Source organism: Mustela lutreola, chromosome 8 (assembly GCF_030435805.1).
Source record: "Mustela lutreola isolate mMusLut2 chromosome 8, mMusLut2.pri, whole genome shotgun sequence".
Lineage (NCBI taxonomy): Eukaryota > Metazoa > Chordata > Mammalia > Carnivora > Mustelidae > Mustela > Mustela lutreola.
The window spans coordinates 63204542-63226940 of NC_081297.1; the positions used below are offsets into that span (position 1 = coordinate 63204542).

At 56.9% G+C, this 22399-nt stretch overlaps 2 protein-coding genes and 1 long non-coding RNA gene across 6 annotated transcripts in view; 1 reads left to right on the forward strand and 2 right to left on the reverse strand.

Moving 5' to 3' along the window:
• Nucleotides 1-3184: 3184 nt before the first annotated feature.
• TAMALIN (trafficking regulator and scaffold protein tamalin) lies at nt 3185-10837 on the reverse strand. Of its 2 annotated transcripts, XM_059185297.1 has the most exons (8): nt 10483-10837; nt 8338-8387; nt 6709-6763; nt 6508-6610; nt 5242-5335; nt 5072-5138; nt 4788-4854; nt 3185-4400 (listed from the first exon to the last, which is right to left on the reverse strand). In XM_059185297.1, the coding sequence occupies exons 1-8, from the start codon at nt 10732-10734 to the stop codon at nt 3910-3912; spliced, it is 1179 nt and encodes a 392-aa protein (XP_059041280.1). In that variant the 5' UTR covers nt 10735-10837; the 3' UTR covers nt 3185-3909. The 2 variants fall into 2 exon arrangements, with proteins under 2 accessions (XP_059041280.1, XP_059041281.1); XM_059185298.1 differs by lacking the exon at nt 8338-8387 and having other exon boundaries at nt 10483-10616.
• LOC131838746 (uncharacterized) lies at nt 9832-19275 on the forward strand. Of its 2 annotated transcripts, none has more exons than XR_009356688.1 (4): nt 9832-9920; nt 12874-13073; nt 13152-13281; nt 13597-19275. It is a non-coding gene; the product is annotated as an uncharacterized LOC131838746 (long non-coding RNA). The 2 variants fall into 2 exon arrangements; XR_009356687.1 differs by having other exon boundaries at nt 15261-19275.
• The window catches only part of ACVR1B (activin A receptor type 1B), a 35877-nt gene continuing 32134 nt past the window's right edge, over nt 18657-22399 (reverse strand). For both annotated transcript variants that reach the window (XM_059185295.1, XM_059185296.1), the window contains one exon: nt 18657-21821. In XM_059185295.1, the coding sequence (XP_059041278.1) occupies nt 21696-21821 (126 nt within the window). In that variant the 3' untranslated portion in view covers nt 18657-21695. The remainder of the gene's footprint in view (nt 21822-22399) is intronic.

Genomic DNA, 22399 nt, shown 5'->3' on the forward strand with positions numbered 1-22399 from the left:
GAGAACCAGGGAGCTCAGCGGCATGCAGCCACTGTGCCAGGGAGATGGGGGGAGGTGCAGGGCTCTGTAGGGACCTCAGACCAGAGCTCCACCTGCAAGGCTGTGTCCTCACTCTACCATGAACAAGACCTAGAGTGGCCTCTACTCTTCTCCCTGGAATTATTCGGGGTCCCTTCTGGCTTGGCGATGGGAAAGGTCTCCCAGAGTCCCCTGAGGCACTGAGAGGACCAGAAGGCTGGTGGGAGACGAAGGAGAAGGAAGGGAGGCAGGGCAGGGGAATACCAGCCACACACTATTCCACGTCCCTGCTCCCTTCCCATCCACCCCCACCCTCCACCAAACACGATCCCTGGGTTAATTTTTAGCATCGCAGCTCGCACATTAGTCACTCCCTGTCACCCACCTACACGGCAGGAGGCTGCTGTGCTGGTGCCGTCATCCCATCATCTGTGAGGTGGGATTCAGCCCCCCTTTGGGCACCCCCTCACCCTCCTTTGTGCACGCTGTGGCCAGGAGTCCCCTTCAACCTGGGTGAGGGCTACAGGACATCACTCCTGAGACTAGATGCAGGGGAGGAGGGGAGGAAGAGGCTGGTAACAGAGGGGCTGGGTATCTCTGCTGGAAGGAGAAAGCCTTTGCAGAGCCCGCCCTCAGCAAGGTGCTAGGCTTTGCTGGGGCAGCTGGTCCCCTGGCAGTCCTGGGCTCTGGGAACAAAGGTAGGGAAGGGCCCCTCCCCAAGACCTGAGCCTCTGGGAGCTGCTGTTTGTCGTGGCTGCAGAGCAGCTGTTCAAACAGGGAGCCTGGGGAAGCTCCATTTTCTTAATCAAATGTTCTCCCTCCCCGAGGAACCAGGGAGGGCAAGGTAGCCAGGTGCAGGTGCCTGAGCTGGGGCTGACGCCCAGCCCCAAAGGGATATCATGAGAGGGGCCCACAGGTGCCAGCATCGGCTGGAGCAGGGAGGGGCTTCTTCATCACCCCTACCCCAGGGCTGAGAACAAGGCGGGGGGGGGGGTGCGGGGAGGGAGATGGTGATCACCTCTCTGCTGGACTGCCCAGTGGATGCATTCCTATTTATTGAGCACCTGCTGTGTACCTCACTGTGTTAGGCCCCAGAGGTACAGTGTAAACAAGGCTGAGTTTCCTGCCCTAGGGAAGCAGAAGACCTATCTGTACAAAAGAAGTCATGTAATTACCAATGGGGAGTAAGTGCTATAAAGAATATAAAGAAGGAAAAAGACAAAAAACAACAACAACAAAAACTAGAGGAGTCAAGGTAAAGAATGATGAGGACAGGAAACTACTGATCTGATCTGGGAAAGCTCTGTGAGGAAGTGTTTAAGCTGAAGCCGGAGGATGAAGAAATCAGTCTTGTAAAGAAGAGTAGTCCAGGCAGAGAGCACACGGTGGGCAAAGGGCGAAGACAAGAAAGGGCTGGGCATATTTGAGGAATTAGACTCAAATATGGAAGAACAGTGTGGCTTAAACAGAAGTGACATTGAAGGAGAAACAATTTGAGCTTGAAGAGAGCGATAGAGACCTGACCCCGGAGGGCCTCCTGCAGGGCATCCCAGTACGCTTGCTCGCAGATGTTGTGCACTGCACAAAATCTCCTGGTTACCACATTCTTGGGCCTGTATGGCTGCTGTCAGCTCAGAGGAAGGGATGTCTTTTTGTCATTTGTCTGCCCAGGAGGACAAGATGTTATGGATAAGCCGTAGGCAACAGTTTGGATTTTATTCTTTTTTTTTTTTTTTAAGATTTTATTTATTTATTTGACAGAGATCACAAGTAGGCAGAGAGACAGGCAGAGAGAGAGGAGGAAGCAGGCTCCCCGCTGAGCAGAGAGCTTGATGTGGGGCTCAATCCCAGGACCCTGGGATCATGACCCAAGCCGAAGGCAGAGGCTTTAACCCACTGAGCCACCCAGGCGCCCCTGGATTTTATTCTTTTATTCAGGGGATGCTGTGAGGGGTTTTAAGTGAGGAGGGTTATGGTCAGATTTCCTTTTTGGAAAGATCGAGCCCACACTACTAGGTGAGGGGATGGGCTGGGGGCAAGAGAGGAAGCAGGGAGCCCATTCAGGAGGCAAGTGCAGTTCCATGCAGGACTAAGAGGGTAGGAGATGGTCTGGCTGGGTAAGGTGCCACTCAGACCCCTTAAAGCTGCCCTTGTATGCTGGTCACTGCCAGCAAGCACTGGCACAGGAGTCTCACGTCCCAGGCCTAGCTCCTTGCTTTCTTCGTGACCCTAAATGGGTCACTTGCCTTGGGTCTCCTCAAAGAATGGTCCACCTCCCAGAGATGCTGTGAGCACGTGCTGTCGTTATTGGGGTCCAACTGTGAGCTAGTAGCAGACAAGAATGAAAGTGGCAGAGAAGACAGGAAAGGTCCCCGGAGGGCTGCTGTGAGGAGTGTGCATTGTCACAGGGAGCCAGGCCAGGCCAACACGACTCCACAGAAGTCAAGAAAACTATAGAGGGTGGTGAGTGGTAGGACAGAAAAAGCCAGGGCTCTGCCACAGGGGAAGGTGTGACTGTATTTTCGACTGGGTGGGGAGTCCTTTGGGAAGCAGAGCTGAGGACTGAGGAGGTCAATTATGGGAAGAGTGAAGGCAGAGGGCTTGAGCGGGTAGGATCTGAAGCATTCCGGATATAGTGAAGGGGCCAGAGAAGGAAGCGAGGAGACAAGAAACTGAGGCAGGCGGGGGTGTCAGACAACCCAGCATGGTAGAATCTTATTTTAGGAGTACGGTGAGGCATTCTAGAGCAATGGAATAGTCAGTAGTTAGGCCTGTCACAGGTTGGGGGGCTGGCGGCTGAGGCCTCCTCTGTGGGAGACCAAGGTCCAGCGCCAAGAGGGTTCCAAGCACAGGGATAGTTAAGTCCTTGAGAGGAGCCTTGGTCACCCCCTGTTGTGAGGATTTGGGAAGGGAAGTTCAAGACAACCAGAAGCCCAAGTTCTGAAGAGGGGGGGCCTCTTCCTCAGGTTCATAAGTGGAAGTCAAGATCCCCCAGACTATGCCCCTGGCTGCAGGCTCCAAGCAAATAAGATGTAAAATACAGTGTAAGGGTGTGTGTGTGTGTGTATGTGTGTTAGGGGGAGGGGTGTGTGGTAGAGTCAGAGCTTTCTGGAGCCCCGTCCTGCCCCACCCCCCATCACCAGGCAGTCACCACGCTGACAACAGATGCAAAAAACCGTCAATTTTATACAGTTTGTGGTTCAGAAGCAACAATATGCAAAACGGTGGAACAGTCTGGGCTGCCCCTATCCCACCTGGACATGCCCACTCCTGTCCCCCAAGGGGCAGAGAACCCAGGACCCCAGCCCGGCAGGACCCAACTTAGTTACAGGCCCCTAGGAGGGGCCAAGCCCTTAGGGGTCGAGGCCGGGAAGGAGGGGGCCCAGCACCTTAGGCCCCTTCAGGGACCCACTGGTTAACTGGAACTGTGCATGTGTGTGGAAGGTAGGGGAACGACCGACCGGGAGGCCATTTCTCCCCTAGGCCAAGGGTGAGGAGCAAGTAAAGCTGAGGAGAGGGCTTTGCGGGACAGGGTTCCTCCCCTCCAGAGGGGTTTTCCTGGACACCCCACAAGGCACTACTGACCCTGATGTAGGATGAACGCCCCCAAACCTCTCCCATCCCCAGCTTGCCTGGTTCTCCCCGCCCCACCTCCCACTGTGGTTTAGGGCAGGATGAGTTGAAAAGGAATCTGGAGCCCCGGGCTCAGCAGCGTTCCACAGAGACAGCTAGGCACCAGCAGACCGGCTGGCGCTGGCAAGGACCCTCTCCCGCTGCGCTGGGCTCCTGGGGTCCCTTGGGGGAGGGCAGGTACCCGCCCCTCCCCTCGCCCCCTTTCTGCACTGGCTGGATAGAATAAATAAATAAATACCTTCCCCACCCACCCCGCCCCTACAGCTGGCTCTCCTCCTCCTCCAGTGAGCGGTTGAGTCCGGGGATAAACTTGAGCAGCCGCCGGCGGAAGCTGCGGTACTTGGCTTTGCGCAGGCCGGGGCCGCACAGGGCCTGCTCCCGGGCCTCAGTCCAGAGCGCGCCCGGCGCCCCGCCGCCGCCGCCGCCCCCAGGGCCCGCGCACCGCACGCTGGCGCTGCGGCTCAGAGCGGCCCGGAGTGTGGACGCCGGAGCCTCGGCGGGGCCTGGGCCGGGAGCGCGGGCGGGGGGCGGCGGCGGCGGCGCAGGCGGCTCGGCGCCCCCGAAGAAGCACGTGTGGTAGACCGCGTCGTCCGCGTCGCCCCCGGCCCGTCGCGCGGCCCCGCGGGGACCCCCGGGCGCGGCCAACAGGGGCCCGAAGGGCAGCGAGCCCGGGAGCAGGCCCGCCCCGTACAGGCAGGAGCGCACCGACTCCAACGTGTCGTAGATGCTCGGGTCCTTCACCACCAGGCCTGCCAAGAAAGAAAGGACAAGAGGGCGGGCCGTCAGAGCGCCCGGGGAGGGGACCTTCGCTCCTTCCTCCCGACCATCCCACTTCCCTCCTCTATAAAACAGGACTGTCCACTCAAGTCCTTAGGAGGACCGGCCAGGGTGCAAGGGCGCCGAAGGTATGTGAAACCGGCTCAGTGAGCCTCGCCGCTCCCATCTGTGAAATGGAGATACCAAGGCTTTGTTGAAGGCCATCATGAGAATGAACTCAGAATGTGTGTGCAGTGTAGTAGCCCAGGGCAGCGCTGTGCCCGGAGTAGTAACCTCTCTCCACCTGGGAGAGGGAAGGAACACTCTAGTTCTGAGGGCCAGCGGGAAGGGGGGTGTGGGTGGGGGCCAGTTCCACTCACCGTGTACCAGCCGCTGCTCCTGCACCATCAGGGACCTGTATTCTCCCCACTTCTCATACAGGGTTTGCTGCAAGAGACACCCCCCGGGCTCCCTGTCAGCAGCTAGCAAGAAACAAGCAGGAGGTGGGAAGAGACAGACTGAGGGGGCGGGCAGTACACAGAAGAAATCTTAAGGTTAAAAGCAGGTTTGCACAGGTAAATGGGCCCCTAGGAAGACTGATGCTGGAAGGGGCAGGGACTGGGGGAGGAGAGGGCCGAGGGGGCCATCATCCGGGCTCTCTTACCTTTAGGTACTGCAGTCGGGCCTCCAATTCTGCCTTCCGAATTGATGTCCCATACAGAGTTTCCAGCCTGGGGAGATTGGGGAATCAAAAGGCTGTGTAAACCCACAGGGTGTGGAAACTGAGAGAAGCTGAGCTCCGGGATCCTCAGGGACTGCGGCACCTGGACCTACCTGAGAACGTTTCCAGATGCCTTAATGATGTCAACGATCTCTCGATGCCGGATGCCTTCCACATTCAGGCCATTGACACTGGCAATGGTGTCCCCTGCCAGGCAGAGAGGGGGATCAGTATCTGTTCCTTGAGGTATGGCCTAAGAATTCTAGCCCCCCACCCGAGCTGGAAAGGGTCAGGGTAAGAACCTCACAGAATGCTCCTGAGCTCCCTCCAGCCACTCCTCATGGTTGTGGGGGAAACCTCGTCCTGGCCCAGCACACCCGCTGCAGGAGTCAGGCCCTCATACACCCACACCTTCACCCCACCCTCAGGAAAATGTCCCCAAAGGCTGAGCCCTCTCAGATACCCTGGGCTGCCCCTGGAGCTGGTTACTTCTGTCTAGTCCACAGGGGGTCATGAGACTCAGCCAAAACAGGGAGGGGTCAGGATGAGCACAGAGCTGGGACCTGACACCAGCACCCTGGCATGAGAGGCCTCAGCTTCTGAGAGCCTCAGCCACCTAAGAACCTCCTGACTTGAGGCAGGGGAAGCCATCCTCTCCGAGGGCCCACTTCCCATCTGTAAAAAAGGGGGCGTGGATCCCTACTGTGGCTACTTCTGGGATCCGCAGGGAGAGTGGATGTGAAGGTATTGTGCAAAGTTGAAGTATACCAGTTGGCCAGCAGGGGCTGCTGGTGAGTGGGCACGGAGGTGTGGCTCAGGGAAGAAAGTGGTAATAGAATCGGGAGAGGGGCAGTGAGTTTGTAGGGTCTCAATCCCCTCCCTGGGTCCTGGGGCTCTAGATTTGGCCAATCCCAAGAGTCCCCTAGTGGAAGCATCATATCATTTCCTTGTTAAAGGAAGGAACACAGGTACCCCAGAGTCGGGCCAGGTCGGTGTGGGATAGGTCCTGATCTCCAATACCAAGCAGATCTAAAGGAACGTTGCACCTTTCCCAACTCCTGCCCTGGGATGGAGGGCCAGATTGCCAGGAGGAAGGAAAACAGCAGCAGAAACATCTGCCATTAACCAGGCCCTGGCTCTGTGCCTGGGGAAACCCCAGGCATGTTACTGCCCCCATTTTGCAGATTGGACTGCTCGATATCACACAGTAAATGGCATCTTTGCTTGGATCCAAAGCCTAGATTCTATCCATTCTTTTTGGCCTTCTCAAAACAGGAGGAGGAAGGGGACTGATTTCAGAAGACATTTCTCAGCCCCTCTGCTTGGGAGTAAGGTCATCCCACCTGCCTGAAGCCCTGTGTCCTGGGCTCAAGCCTCACCTGGTGTGAGCCCAGCCAGCTGGGCAGGGCTGGACTCATGAACCCGACAGACAAAAGTCACCATCTCCACACGCTGCTCCTCCCGGTGATGAAGGCCGTATGTCTGTCAGAGACAAGGGAACAATCCGCCAGGGCTGTGGCAGGGGCCAGCCATCCCTGGCCTCCCGATCCCTCACTCCCTCGGTACCCAGCTTCTCCCACCTGGATCTCAAAGCCAAAGGTCTGGTTCTCTTCCTTCTCCAAAGTCAGCACTTTCCTGCAAGGGGACACAGGGGCCATTTCAGGACTGTCATGATGAAAAGGAACTTGCTGGTCCCATAGCGTGGCCTTCCACTGATGTTGGGGGTCTATTCTAGAACACCCAGGCAGGACTCATCGGTCTCCAGCCACAACCCACTCTCATCACGGGTTGTTGGAATGCCCGTCCCAATCCCCAGCCCAGATCAGCTTCATGGAGCCACAGACAATCAATCCAACCTCCGGGGCAGGGAGGCACTGGAAATAGCTGGCCCCCAAAGGGAATGGACTCTCCGAGCTTTTGAGCTACTCCTCCAGCTTTCTAGCAAGCCCTAGGGTACCACTCACTGACTCGCTGAGGCCCTGAATTCGGGCCCCAGCCCTGAGCCTCTCCACAGGGCAGCCTTGGGGAGAGGGCTGGCCCCACCCCCGGAGGCCAGTCACGAGGCTCAGCCCAGACCACAGCTGCTCCTCCCAGCTGCCCGGGCCAGCCCACCAGATGTGAGGCTGGGGGGAGGGGAACCTCAAGGCCGCCCCTTCCCGCACTGAAGGCCTGCCCACTGGACACAATGGTCTGGAGCCGCTCCAGATCCTCGCCTGCTGGGGGAGCCCAGAGTTTCCTCTGCCCACCCCCACCCCCTTCCTTCCCGCCCTGCCAGAGGCAGAGTGAAAGCAGCCTCCAGAGGCTCCTTCAAGTCTCTGGCCTCAGAAAGGCCATGGAGACCCAGGCCCACAGCTCCCAGCTTGATCCAGATGCCCCCAAATGCTGACCAGCAACTCCCAGTCCTAACTTGAGCTCCTCCCCACCAGGAAAGAAGGCCTTTACCCCCACTGTGTGTGTTGTGCGTTGGGCCGAGGAATAGGGTGACTGAAGTTGTGTGTTACCCCAGTGCTCTCTGGGTTTCTGCAAGTGTTGGCCAACTTTTTTCTGCAAAGGGCCAGATAGTACATATTTTAGGCTTTCTTTGCGAGCTCCATTTGGCCCCTGTCATAGATTGTTCTTTGTTGTTATTTTTACAACCCTTTAGAACTAGAAAAACAACTCTTAGCTCAGGGGCCCAACAGGCCAATCTGGCTAGCGGGCTGTCGTCTGCTGATTCCTTTTAGCAGCCAGGCCCCAGTCTGCATGGGACTGAGCAGTGTAGGGCCTGAGGTCAGCACCTACTTCAGCCCTGGCCCCAGGATGGGGGCAGCAGAGGACTAAGCTTTTGGAGGCAGGGGTCGCTGGACTCAAACAGCCGGACGCAGCCAGGCTAGGGTCTGGGCCCTAGGGTGGGCTGGGACCAGGAGAGCTCAGGGGAGACCCCGAAGACTTCCACTTCCTCCACCTCCCAGATCCGGATCTCCCTGGGGAGGGGTAACTGGCAGGACTGGGGGTGGCATGAGGAGCACCTGATGACTAAGAATCCCTACCTCCTTTCTCTGCCACCCCCTTAACACAGCCCACGCCCCCACCTGCCCCTCACTCCTAGCGAGGGAAGCCTGCTGAGAGAATGACTCCCACTGGGCTGAGAGCGGTGTCCTGCTGCTCTCCACCCCCAGTCCACCTGACCCATGAGGACCAGAGCAGGGGCTGGGATGCTGGCGACTCACCGCTGCTGTTCGGGACTCTGGCCAAGATTCTTCCAGCGGAATCCTGAGCCCTGGGTGGGCAGATACAGAGGAAGGAGCAGGTGAGGGGTACTGTCCTTGAGCCCATGCTGACAGTCCTACTCTGGCAGGTCCCTCCCCTGGGCTCCAGCCCTGGACCCAGCACCTCACTTCCTGTCGCCTGCCTGTCTGGTGCCAGTTCCATACCTGCTTTGGGTCCAGTGTAACTATTCGCCAAGCACCGCTGCGGCATCACCACACAGAGCTCTCCCTAAGGCTCTACCCCATAACTGAGACTGTGGGAACACAACAGTCCTACTGGGTTCCTGATGCATGGACTTCTAAGCACTGTGCTAGCCCAGATGGCGAGGGGGGCAAAAGGGGGACTCATTAATCTGGATAGAATAGTCTCTACCCTCAGGGTGCATGTCTGCAGGACTCAGAGCCTCCAGACTCTGAAAGCTGAGATAGGGGTTCTTTCCTGATGTTCCCAAAGAAGGGTAAGGGGACCCTGGGCTTGCTTATCAAGGTACTCCAGAGACACCACCACTCCCACCACCAGTTGGGCATCTCCTTCTATTTTCTCAGTCGCAAACAGAGACTTGGGGGTGTTGGGGTCAGAGACCCAGGTCTGGAGGGCCAGCAGTTCCAGCCTGAACATGAAAAGTCAGGGGACAGTTGGGCCACCCCTCCTCCCCCAAACTACAGGCCGTTTCAGGAACCAACTGTGGATCCCAGCAGTAGGTGGCCAGCTGCACCCAGCTCCACCTGGGTTTCTCCACGTTGCCATATTATTTTGTTGCACTCTTGGACAAAACAAACAAAAACCAGACCTCAAAGTTGTCCTTAACTCTCACTATACTTAGGAGAGAGACTGGGAGGGGTTTTTTTTTGGGGGGGGGGGGTGGTCAGAGCTGAAGATTCCTCCTTTCTTGGGACCCTGGAGCAACTAGTCTCTCTCCTTCCCTAAAATTATTGGCCCTTGGAAGAGGCTGTGCCAGACCAACCCCTGTCCCACAAGCCCTAAACAGCCCAGGGCCTTCTTGGTCCCTTCCCTAGTTAACCCTCCCCCCAGGCTGCCCCAAGGCTAGGAAGAGAAGTGAGCCCTCTTTTTCCAGAACCAAAGACTGGCCTCAGGGGTGGGGGCAGTTCCCAAATGGGCCAGGGTGGAAGGACTGGGCAGCATAGAGAGAGACCCCTTTGTCTTTCAACCCGATTTTCATAAAATGCAAATTCTCAACAAGCTGTTCATTGTATGGGGGGGGGGGCAAGGGCCTGGAAGGGGGGGTACGTGCTGAACGGGGAAAGGCCACAGCCCCGCCCCCCCCCCCCCCCCCCCGCAACCTGGGTCTGTGTCCCGACTTCTGAGCGTTCAGGTTCACAGGCCAGAGGAAGAGCCCTGCAGAGGGGGCGACTCCGAGGGCGGGCGCGGCTCGCATCCTTCCTGCCCCGCGGGCGCCCTGCGACCCCTCCCACCGCGTCCGGTCCCGGCAAAGTCCCGGGAGCCATGCCCTCGCGCCCAGCACCTTCGTCGCGGGGCAAGGCGCAGGCCCGGAGCCCAGCAATCCGGGCGTCCCCTCGGAAGGGTGAGCTCTCGGGAGTCCGCCGTGCCGCACGCACTTTCTCGTCCACCCGCCTCCCTCTCCCCCACGGGCTCTGAGACCCTCAGCGTGTCCCGGCGAGCGGCGGGACCGTAGCCCTAGGCCTCCGCGCTCCAACTGGAGAAGCCCAGGCGAAGGGTCCAGGGGGCTTCGAGACACCCGGGCGCGGGAGGTGGGGCACAAGGGTGCTGAAGGCCAGATGGAGAGAGCCGGAGAAGAGGGTGCTCGGGAAGGAGAGGAGCGAGACGAGACGGCTGCGCGTGGGGAGCGGAGCCGACGAGATCGGGGGCGGCGTGGAGGCGGGGGAGGCTTGAGCCTTTGGAGGAGAGGGCCGAGGAGCCTGACCGAGCGACAGCAGGTTCAGAACGTGTCGGGGGGAAGAGCGGGCTGGGGAAGTAGGTGGGGAACGCGGTGGTCCCCGAGGAATATGTCGTGGGGTTAACGAGCACAGATGCCGGATGTTGCGGGGCTGAGCAGGTCTTGAGGAAAAGACACCAGAGGGTACCAAGGGCTGGGGGGCCGTTGGAGTTGGGGGGTGGGGACGCACCTTTCGGCGGGGCAGGGTGCCCCCGGACACGGCGAGCGCGCGATACAGCTCAGCCGGATGATAGTCCTCCAGCGCCGCGTACAGGTCGTCTCCGGGGGCCCCAGAGCTGGCGGCTGCAGCACGGGGGCCCGAGGCCGGGGTCGGGGCCGGAGTGGAGGGAGCGACTTCCGAGTCGGGAGCCCGCGCGGCGGGGTCCGGAGCGGCCGCCGCCTCCTCTTTCTGCTGCAGCTTCCTGAGTCGGCGGAGGGTCATGGCTCCAGCGCCCGGCGACCGGGGACCCTCGGAGGCGGTGCTCGTGCGCGCGACAGGGGTGCTTGCGGCTAGAGGGTGCCAGCCGGGCGGGCCCCGGGTCGCTTCCCTTTATAGGATCAGCGAGCTGGGCGGGCTGGGGGGCGGGCGGGGAGCGGCCTCGGATGGCCTCGCCCCTAGAGCGGCAGGCCCCGCCCCCTGGGGGGCTGCTGCCCAGGAGCCCCGCCCACGGCGTCCGCCGCCCCGCCAGGCTGGGGAAAGCCTAGGGACCTGAACGCTCACTGGGGAAAGCCTAGCCACGAAGGAGGGAAGCAGGACGTCCTCGGACGGGGGTCTCCCGGATACCTGACGTGTTTGTGTGTGTGTGTGTGGGGGGGGTCTCCCGGATACATGGCGTGTGTGTGTGTGTGTGTGTGTGTGTGTGTGTGTGTGTGTGTGGTTTTAAGGAGGTTTGGAGGCTCAGGGGAAGATTCTAGGAGATCCAGAGGGCTGCAGGAGACTTTGGGCAAGGGGAGAGTGGCAGCAGCGCTGTGCAGGGGTATGTACAACGGGTGGGATGAAGTCCCAAAAGAGGTTAGAGATACCCCTGACTGTGCAGAAGCCCCTAGGGAGTGACGGTCAAAGATATCCCCTTTGCACAGCTGCCCAAGAAGAGGTGAGAGAGGCTCCCTCCCTGCTCAAGGGGCAAGGGAAGCAGTGGAAACCCAGCAGCCGTGGGTGTGGGCATAATTCTGGCCTGTCCCTTAAAGGGTCAGGAGTGGTCCCTCCTGGATAAGCCTTTCTCTAGCTCCTGATGTTGGAGCTCAGACACCCCTTTTCCCAGTAGAAAGATCTTAACTATGCATTGACTCATGGGGAGGGGAATGTGCCTGAGCCGAGTGGGTGCTTAGGGCTGGGGCAGGTGCTCCACCGTTCTCTGACCCCCTCTTTGGGACCAGCCCCCAAGACTCTCCCGCCCCCCCACCCCACCCACTGCCTGTGTTACTGTGGCTGCCAGGCAGTGGGAGAGACTGGGATGGCCCAGCTGAAGTCGCTGTCGTCAGAGGTGCCCAAATAAGAAGTGAGAGGAGGAAGTGGAAGGCCAGTCTTGGCGTCTAAAGAGCAGCTAGCCACCACAGGGCGTCAGCACCACAAGCTGGGGGCCTCCACATCCCACCATGGGCCACTAAACAGAGGCTGGGGAGGTACGGTCCCATCTGTCCCTTTCTCCTCCAGTCTTCCCAAACCTGTGTTATGCCTTTACAACTGACATTTATTGAGCAGTAATCCGGGGCCGTTCACATTGTTGTGTGTGTGCGCTGCGTTACATACATGTGTGAACTCACTTGGTCTTCCTAATAAGCCTATGTAATCGGTACCTCACAGATGGGGAAACTGAGGCCCAGAGAGGTTGAATAACTCGCTCTGGGCCCCTGAGTGGCAGAACTGAGACTCCAACCCAGGGAGCCTGATTCCAGAACCTGGGGTTTTAACCCCGTGTCATGCTGTCTCCTTCAGTTCCCCATTCGCCCTACATTTCCAGCCCTGCTCCAGGCCAGGTGCTGGCTGGGCACTGAGCTTACAGAGGCTCTAGGTCTGGTTACGTACACGTTCCTGTGCTAGTTCTGAGGGCCAGCATGAGAGGTACGGAGAGCCAAGTGGCCATATCTACTTGAAGAGGCCAGGAAGGGCTTTCTGTCTCCTGTCTGTCTCAGTCCACAGGTCTGTCTCAGTCTCTGTGCTTCTGTGTCTCCTCGACTCATGTCACTGCCCCAGCCCCTGAAGGAGGTGTGGGTGGGAGGGGTGCTTCGCCACCCTTCAGTAATTAGCACAAGTCCAGATGGCAGGATGCTTGTTGGGTGGCGGAGGTGGGGGGGGCACAGAGGGTGGGTTGGGGACTGCTGGGAGCCAAGAGCTAGCTCCCTTAGTGTCTTCCTCTCCCTCCTCCCACCTACCCCTTGGCACCACCAAGTGGCCATCAGCTGAGGGGCCGAGGGGGTGTTGGTGGGGAAACATGGGACTATATTGTGAAGCATGAGCACAGATGGACCCCTGGACCGTCTGCTGCCTGCTCCCGACAGACGGCATCTGTGGTGCGGGTGGGGGTGGGGTGGGGGATGGGGAGGCGATAGGCATTGGTTTCTATTCTCTTCACTCCTGCAGCTGTCCCCAAAGGGACCAGCAAAAGGGCACCTTGTACAGTCTCTTGTGGGAAGGACTACCACCCCAGCTATCACAGAGGGCAAGCCCACAGACACCACCTTGTCTGAAAGCAGAAGTGGACGCCTCAGGTATCACGGCACCAGCGTCTCGAGCCCTATTAAGACAGTCCTCCTTCAGGCTGACGTGGAGGCAATCTGCAGGTCAGTCTGCCTTTCTGCCTCCGAGTGAGGGCACAGCACCAGAGAACTGAAGTTCACACAAGTTTCCCTCTCCTATAGGGAGGGCTCGGAAGACGCAATGTGAGGCTCATTGTACGATTTGCTTAGATCCTGGAGTTGGAGAGCTGGAAAGGAAGGGTCTCATGGCCCCGTGATGATACAAGGAGGTCCAAGCACTCATTGAAAGGAGGTAAACTGAGGCCAGGGAGGAAGGATGGTGGCGGAACAGGCACTAGAACCCACGAGATCCAAGGTCTCCTGACTCCAGGGACTGTTTAATTCAGCTGCTAGCAGCTCCCCTGAGAGCTCAGAGATCCTCGCCTGCTTCCTGCTCCACATCTCATCAGTTTCTCCAGGGAGGGAAAGGGGAGCCCGGGGAGCCCAGGACGCCACACTACAGGGTGGTGATGCCCTCTGGTGGCCATGTGTCTCTTGCTGGAAAATCTTCAAACGGGAGTGAAGGGCTGTCTGGTTCAGTGTCAGGCTCCTCCTTGAATCTGAGCAGGGTTCCCGGATCATCCACGTCTCCTCTACTGCGCAAGAGGGTCTGTGTCCCACCGAGATGCCACGCTGCACTTTGGTGTTCGCCGAGTTCTGGAGTCCCGCCGAAGTCGCAGTTCGGAGGTTCTGTTTTTGCTCTCCCCCAGGGCTGCTGTGCCGTCATTGGGGAGATTCATTGGGGAGATTCAACAAACAGTGGCAGACAGCTGGTGGGCCTCCTCTGTGCTACAACCCCCAGAGGCCAGACACGCAGGGACCCTGAAGCTTTGCATTCTCCCTCCCTCCACTCCTCCACGACTTCCTCCTAAGCCTGAGTCTCTTGTCTAGCATCTGTTCTCCCCATCCTATCTTCTGCAGCTTCTTAAAGCTCAGGGGTGGCAAGGAGGATGGCGGGGGTGGGGAGGGGGGAGCATGCCGCACATTGCCCTCAGGGAGGCCTCCTTGCAAATGCCCCAGGCTCTGGGACCTCAGACATGTGCACTCAATCTGTATCTTCTCCCCGAGCCAGTCTGTGTTTCAGAATGAGCTCCCCAGCTTTGCTTACTTTCCCTCCAGCTGCCCTGGTTCTTAGCTCTCAGGATAGGGCCTGCTGTGTGTGGTGAGGGTTCCTTCCACTCATGGCCAAGGCCCGAGGAAGACCCCTTCTCTTTGGGACAAGTCCCTGCTGGGATACCTAATAGTCAACGGGCCTGGTGGAGGAAGCGGGGAGAGCTGAATCTTGTCCCCACAGGCGGGCTCAAGCTCTCGGGAAGTTAGGGTACTTGGGGGTGAGAGCTCCAGCTGCTCAGGCTGCTCTGGAGTCTAATGCAGTGTCAACTTGGGCATTTGATTCCAGAACAGGGAGGAAGAGTAATAGGTCACTGAGACTTCTATCTGGGTACTGCCGCTGCTCCTGAACCGGGGAGGCGGGGAGAGGGGGACCTTGGACTTAGCTGGTGCTCTGGTTGGGAATGAGGGCCTGGGCCCCCTGCCTGCGGGACACCGAGGGAGGCAGAGACAGCCGGTGGGCAGCTGACGGGGCAGGGAGTGGCTGTTCTTCTTAATGGCTCTCATGACCCAACAGTTTCCACTGGGTAGTGTGGTGCTGGGGCCCAGGGGAGCCTGGCAGTGGGGAGGATCCAGCACAGCCCACAGAGCCAATTCTGGGGGGTCTGGGAGTAAGGGCAAGGCAGATACAGCAGCTTATTTGTTCTAGATCGGGGTGGCCTCTGGGTCTAGTTTGGCCAGAGGCCTGGGACCACCTTGCCTCTTGGGTGGGGATGGCAAGGTGTCTCCGACTTGAACAGGGGAGACTGACGGAAGAAGGGAGGGTTGGCTCCCCAGCTTTCCTCACAGCATCCACGCGCTGCTGTTAGGACTTAGGGAACCTGTTGCTTTACCTTGGCTCCTTTCAGGATGTGGAGATAGTGAGGGCAGAAAAGGGCGGTCCTCCAGGCCTCGGACACCCCAGCCTTCCTCCCTCTGGGCACGGACAGCTGCTGGGGAGCTCATCCCCGGTTCCCTTTCCCGGGGGGGGGGGGAAGGGGGTGGAGCACCCAAGTTTCCCCCACCTACTCCCAACTGACTTTTCCCCGCCCGACTCCAGAATCAGCTCCCCTCTTTCCCTCTCTGCCTCTGGTTAGGCCCCAAACCTGTGTGTTCTTCCTCTCGTCTCTTCCTTTCCTCCAGCTGTTCCCGTGCAACTGTTGCCGCTCGTGACATCTGCGAGGTGATCTTCCCCGACATGAACAGGATCACCTCATCCCTATTCCCTCCGTGAGGGAGCTGGAACTTCAGAGAGGTTTTAACCTATGGGCAACTCCACAGAAGCATGTTGCTGAGAAACATTTCTGGAGACCGAGCCCAGGCTCAAGGGAACAAACCACTGATGGGCAGAGTCTGAGGTAGCTGTCACAAGTGATGGCACTGTTGGCCCCCAGGATGAAGTCTTTTTTATCTCAGCATGGGACAGCCCCCTTGCGCTAGCCAGCCATAGCAGAGGACATCTGTGGTTCTTGAATGGTGACACCTCTAGAACCCTCTCCTCAGTCAGCAGGCTGAGGCCTACAACAAAACAGAGATGTCACCTCTCTTGACCCCTTGCTTACTGTCTGTCCTGTGCTCCTGGGTCATTCTCTATCAACCACTCTCCTAGCATGCCCCTTGCTACATTGTGGTTGTCTGTCTACTAGTCCAGTCCACCAGTCAGGGAGCCCCTGGAGGGCAGGGATGCACGGGGTTCCCTAGGCACCCCGTCTGTGCTTCCATGACACGTTACATATAGTTCCATAAGGGGACTTGCCAGACTCTGCCTTATTGTTCTTTCTGTACAAACCATCTCTCTGCCTTGAAGAGCAAGGACCATAGACTGTCTTTGTATTCTCTCTGCATTAACACATTAAGGTTGCTCAACAAATTAAAGAAAGCCTGGTCCATCCGATTGTTCTTTAAACCTTCCTACCTTATTAGCCCCCTTCCGTGAGTCCCAAGGAGGATTCCTAGATGAACCCAAGGCTCTCTGCTATATTCCTTAAATCCCATCCTGTCTGACCATGGGATGCTCAACGACTTCCGGAATGTGGCGTCAGTTGTTTGGCTGAACCTGTCTAGAAGTTGCGTGAGGGTGTGCTTTAGTTGTGATTAACGTTTAAATCAGCAGATTTTGAATAAAGCAAAATACCCTCCTTTATGTGGGTGGGCCTCGTCTAATCAGTTGAAGGCCTTAACCAGTTGAAGTCCGTGAGGGAGAAGGAATTCTGCATCCGGAATGCCTTCAGATCCAAGACTGCAACATCAATTCTTCTCTGGATCTCTAGCTGTTGGCCTGATTTCAAACCTGCCAGTCCCCATAGTCAAGAGTCACATCCTTAAAATATCCATCCAGCCAACCATCCATCCATCTATCCATCCATCTCATTGGTTGGGTTTCTCTGGAGAACCATAGTACACCATTTCCCCCTCCTGCCACCTTCCTTATGCACCCCTCCTATGTTCCCGAGTGTCTCTTGAACTCTAATGCTTTACTTTTAACTTTGTTTTGGTTGTATTTCGCAAGCATGCTCTCCAGCCTGTAAAGATCAGAAGACAGGACCTGGTGGGGACAAAAATTGACAATGTGTGAAACAAAAACCCAAATGATACACTATTCAAAAGAATTCAGGTCTCCTGTGTCATGGGCCTTACAAAGGCAAAACATTGTTAGTAACTGTCAAGAGCACACAAAGGCGTACCCCATGGTTGCCATTCTTTCAGTATGGTAAAGTTGAAGCTGCAATCCACAGCCTAGTGGGTTTTTTGTCCATGCCTGGCCAGGTGATGGATTCTTCACAGGATGGCTTTTTGATGGGGTTGAGATTCCCCACAAGCCATGTCACCTTTCTTTCAACAAAGAAATCCAACAGTCACAACAATACCTTGCCACTTCAGAAAGATATTTGGACTTGTGCTGTTATCTCTGTCCGCAAATGAATTACCGGGAGGGCACAAGGACAATTTAATTAGCAGCTAATCCAGGTTACCGGGATATGTGCCAAACTTAAAGCCAATTTTTAGAGGTCAGTTACTTGATTTTCTCCAGCCCAATAGTCTCAGACGGGAGAACAATGGAAAACTCTGGATAACAATCAGAATTTTTATTTTTTTGATTTTATTTTTAAGTAGTCTCTACACCCAATGTGGGGTTTGCACTCAACCCGGAGGTAAGAGTCACATGCTCTCCTTACTGAGCAGCTAGGTGCCCCAACAATTTGAATTTTTAAATCTTGACAGGTTGGAGCCATGAGCACATCCTCTGGTAAAACTTAATAGGGCAACTTTACAGGTCCTGCACTTGAGTTCAAAAAAGCAGTTTCCTGTGGATGGGATGAAGGAGGTGGCCGGGCTTCACTCAGCCCATGAGATGGGAGTCCCAGGATCCTCAGATGGGACCCGCAGGAGTCAGGCAGTGTCATTTGTGTCCCAGTCTGCACTTCAGCTAGTGCCCGAATGGGATGCTACATGCCCTTGCTGGCCCCAGGCTTTTGTGACATTCAGTGGAGTGCAGCTGGCAGGGCAGAAGAACATGGAACCATGTGGGCAGGACAGCACACAGGCCAAGAAGCCACAGTCTGTGGTCAGACATCCCAGGTCCAACGTCTTTTCCTCTCCATGAGCTCCATGGACAGCTTACTGACTGCTCTAGCCTTTGGTTCCTAATCCACAAAGGGAGGAGAGTAATGCCCACCTTGCACGCTCTCTGAGGATAAGGGCAGTGAATATATGTAAAGCAAATTTTGGGGCACTGCTTAGCACTGACTGTCAATGTTAATCAACAACACTAACTGATGGTAATGGAAGGGACCTCCCAGGACGAGAGAGTAACTGCTCTCGCCCGCCCTTGGAGAAGACACGCGGAGGCTGCCTGGCTCCCCATGACGAGGGGCTTGCTACTGAGCAGATGGCCTACAGAGAAAGGCGTGGGCCTCCCAGTAAGTGGCAGGGGGCTGCAGGGGAGCCCAGTGCCTGACACCAATGCACCAGGCGACCTCTAGGGTCCCAGCTACACTTGAGCTTCCATGACCCCGAGGACTTGATATCTTGGGTTCCCGTGGCCTAAAGAAAGGCATTCACCGCCACCCACATGCTAAAAAGCCAAGCAGCCACTGAAGATTCCCATCTCTAGGTCACCTACGTGCCCCCAATTCACATTTATTCTCTAATTGACAAGGGGGAAAGCACAAACCCAGCAGAGCTCTTCGGCTGCCTTCAAGGCTACGTGGTTGGTGACGCACTGGGATCAAGACCCTCTTTTGTACAGATGAATAGGCTGAAAGGCAAAAGCAGCTACAGACGAAGACTGAGAAAAGATGAGTGGTTTGCTCCCCCTCCCTTGTCCAGGCTAGGCCAGGCTGCCCGCCGTGTGTCAGAGAGGGAAGAGGGCTGTGTTCAGACCAGCTCCTCTTCTGACCCCGTGACCGTGACCGGCTGTGACTGGTGCATGTAGGAGGGTAGCACCACCTCCTCGCAGTGTCTGCCCCCTGCCCTCACCCCCGACCAGAGCTGGGCAGTCGAGCTACACACACAGAAGACAGCGGGCACCAGGAAAGCTCTGTGAATAAAACTTTAATAATGTACAGCAGAAATTGGACAGGCTCATTCTTATATTAAAACAAAAGATTTCCTATATTACAACTTATTTACATTTGCATACTGAAGAGGTAAAGTGTCTAAGTGGCTATTTTACAGTCCTTTCTAATAAAATGTACAAAAACAAACAGAAGTACCGAGAATGCCGTTCGGGGGCCTTGATGGCGACGTGAGAACGGGCTTGGACTTGGTCTGTGAATCCAGAATCCAGAGGTGCAGGTAGCCCTATGGATCAGGGTTAGCCCCAGGGGCCAAAAACCACGACTTTAGGCCTCAGTGTCTCCCCAGCTCTCCAACTCCTAACTCCTGGTGTTAAGAGCAGTGGGGAAGAGGGAACTTCCCCAAAGACTGCTGAGTCTTCCCCAAGGTGCAGTGAGGCCAGAAGGGCCTCCCGGGGAACAGGCCAGTGGCTTGGGAGGCCCTAGGTTGAGGAGCGTTGGCAGATCCCAGAGGCTGGTTGTGACCGGGGCACGGGAGTCTAAGTTCCATCACCGCCTCTACCCTGCCAGGTTCTGCTGTAGGGCAGACAGGCAGGGGATGGGGGGGGGGGCATGGGGATCAACAGGAGTGGGGAAAGAAGGTCCCCCTAATGACACAATTGGTATTCAAGGGAAATCAGTCAGTAGCCAGTAAATTGGCCCAAAGGGTGAGGCAAAGATCTCCTTTAATGCAAGGAAAGAAGCAACACATGGGGAAAATAAATAGGAAGACCAGGAGCATTTGGGAGACCCATGTAAGCAGGGAGAGGCGTGCCCCTCCTCCACAAGCTTTGGCAGAATCACTGGGCTGGAGGAGGGCCCCGCTCTCAGGCTGCATACATCATGTGCCTCCCCTGGGGGCAGGAGGGGGGGCTTAGAATGAATGCAGTGATTTAGGGTCTCACTGTCCACCACCGGGCTCTTTGGGGTGGGGCGGCACCCTGCTCCTCAGTGATCTTCTCTGCGAGCAATCATTCCAGGTTCAAAAGACTCTCAGAACCAACTATACAAACATCTGCTCTTGAACCAGGCACCCACTAACTGGGGTCAGCCCCTTCTTCAGTGCTCCAAGAGGGGGCCCACGCCTGTCTTGCTCATGTATAGTATTCCAAGTGCCCAGCACAGGCACTTGGCAAACATCTGGTGAATAAATGCTGGAGGAAAAGGTGTAACCAGCTGAACAACGCACAGAAGGCTAGGGCCCTGATGCAGAAACCCCTCACAGAACTGGGGGCTGGGGAGGGGGGCACAGTGCAAGACAGACTGACCTCCAGGGCAAAGAGGGAGGAACTCTCGCTGCTCAGTGGGAACAGGCTCAGGTGCAAGGACAAACATTTCCAGTGTGATTGAGCTGTGTGCGTTTCATTGAAGATTTTTTTTTTTTTTTTTTTTTTGTGGTTGTTTCGTAGGAATTTCTTTAAAAACAAAGAGATTGAGAGGTAATCATTACATAGAGATGGTTTTCCTTTTATAAACAATAATATTAAAAAAAGTTAAAATTCAGACCCTTCCAATAAAATTAAGAAAGTAAAAGAAAGAAAGGAAAGAGAGGAGAGAAAGGAGGAAGGAAAAAAGAAACAAACAACCCAAATCACTCCAGTTTAAAAGTTATGGCTTCAAAGTTATTATATACCTAAGATATGCTGAGCAAATCACCACCCACAACCGTGCTTCTAGACGTCATTAAATACTATACTCAGGTTAAAAGAACAGATTTGGCTCGGGCTGTTCCCTTTCACAGGGCCCCTGAAGTGGGTGCAGGTCTCACATCTTCCCTCCACCGTAATCAGATAATCCAGTAAAAGACCCATGCAGATGCCTCCCTCCCACCCCGGACTCCCTCCCCACTCCTTGCCCCCCTCTCCCTTCCCCACCCTAAACCCATCACCACCAAAAATATACACTGCTGTTTCCAGAATCTGGGATATGAAAGACAGATGTGACATTCCAATCTGAGTCCCAGGATCTGGGCTTCAAATCCCTTGGCCCTTCCTGCTGCTGCTGAGGACCATGCCCTTGGGCTGGCTCATTTCCCACGGCCTGCCACTAACTGCACCGCCTGACACTTCCGCCAAGATTCTTTCCCTGCCCACCCCCATGCCTCACATTTGGACCCAAAAGCCTCGCCTGACATGAACAACTGGGCCAGCTTTGGTTCCACAGTCTGAAGTGGAGGTGTTGACATGGGGTGGGTGGGGCAGCCTGCTGGGCAGGGAGCCCCACCACGGCATGGGGTTCCTGGGGCGGGGAGGGGCTGGGAGTAAGACCTCTGGGAAGGGCACCAGGGAAACCAGACGCTGCTCACTACCGAACAGAGGCACCAGCACGCAGAGACGGCATGACAACCACACCCCCGACCTGCACATGCACAGAAAGCTCAAGCAGGTAAGTGCGCACCTACAGACACACACATACACACACACATATGTGTAAGGGCGTGGCACGGACCAGGCACAACAGGGGACGCACCTCGGCACATGCACACACACATGGCTGGACAGACAGGCGGCAGATCCCGTCTCCACTGGGGGGCCCTCCAGATGTCCTCAGGAGGGAGGAGGGGAGCCTGGGGCCCAGAGCTGCCTGTGAGAGGGCGCTGTCCTCTTGGTGCCTCTGGGCCACCTCGGAGTGCTGGGGTTGGTCCCTGGAGGAAAACCCTCAGTGCTGCACGGCACTGGTGCCCTGGCGACACTCGGCTTCGTCCAGGCGGTCCAGGCCACCCGCCAGCGCACCAGGGTTGCGGACTTCCCACCACAGCCAGCTCAAGTTGTGGCATCAAGTTCTCCACACCCTTCGCTCTCAGAGTCTCCATGCCATTAGGAGGTAAATATAAAAGGTGTCTGTGTCTCAAACCCAACATGGGAGTGAGGGAGTCTCCCGGGCTCGGTCCCTCTTTCGGGCCAGGACTCCTGGCCGCAGAGGGCTGGGCAGAAACGAGAGGTAGGCCTCCATTGTACGCTCAATGTGGCAGCTCTGCGTGTAGTTCCCGCTGCCCAGGGCTGCGTACAGGGGAGGGAGAGGCTTAGATCTTCACATCTTCCTGCACGCTGAGCTGTGAGAGGGTCTTCTTAATGCGCAGAGCGGTCAGGCGGGCCGCGCCATTGGCGTACCAGCACTCCCGCATCATCTTCCCCATCACCCGTAGAGCCTGCACAGGGAGACCCAGACGGCGTCAGGCGGACTCTCACCCCTGCCCCGGGGAGGCCTTCCCAATCACCTTCCTGAGCCCTGGGACCTCTGGGGCAAGCTTCCCTCCCCTTGTTCCTCGGGGGCCAGGAGAATGCTGTGCCTGGAGAGGGGCGATGTGCCCTGCAAGTGCCCTCGGCCAGCCATCACTGGGGTGCTCTGAATGGGGGTCCCAGAAATAGCCAGGGCTCCAAAAATCACTTCTGTCGGGCTGGAGACTCCCTCTGCATGATTCTGTCCTAACTGGTTTTCTAAAGCAGCACGTGAGCCAGGCACAACAGGGGCACCTCTGGGCACGTGCACGTCTGCCGGCTCACAGGCACAGACTGGGGGTGAGGAGCAGCAGCAACGGAGCCCCTGAAGGCAATCCTGTCAGAGGCAGAAAGCTCTGGTTTCTGAGGGCCACAGAAGTCCCCAGTGGCTACCCTAGGCCAGTGGTTTTCAAAATTTCAAAGACTGATTGAAGGGTGTGTGGAACAGGGGCAGTTAAAGACCAGCTCTTTTAACCTCACCCTCATCCTCGGAAACCCTGACCTGAGG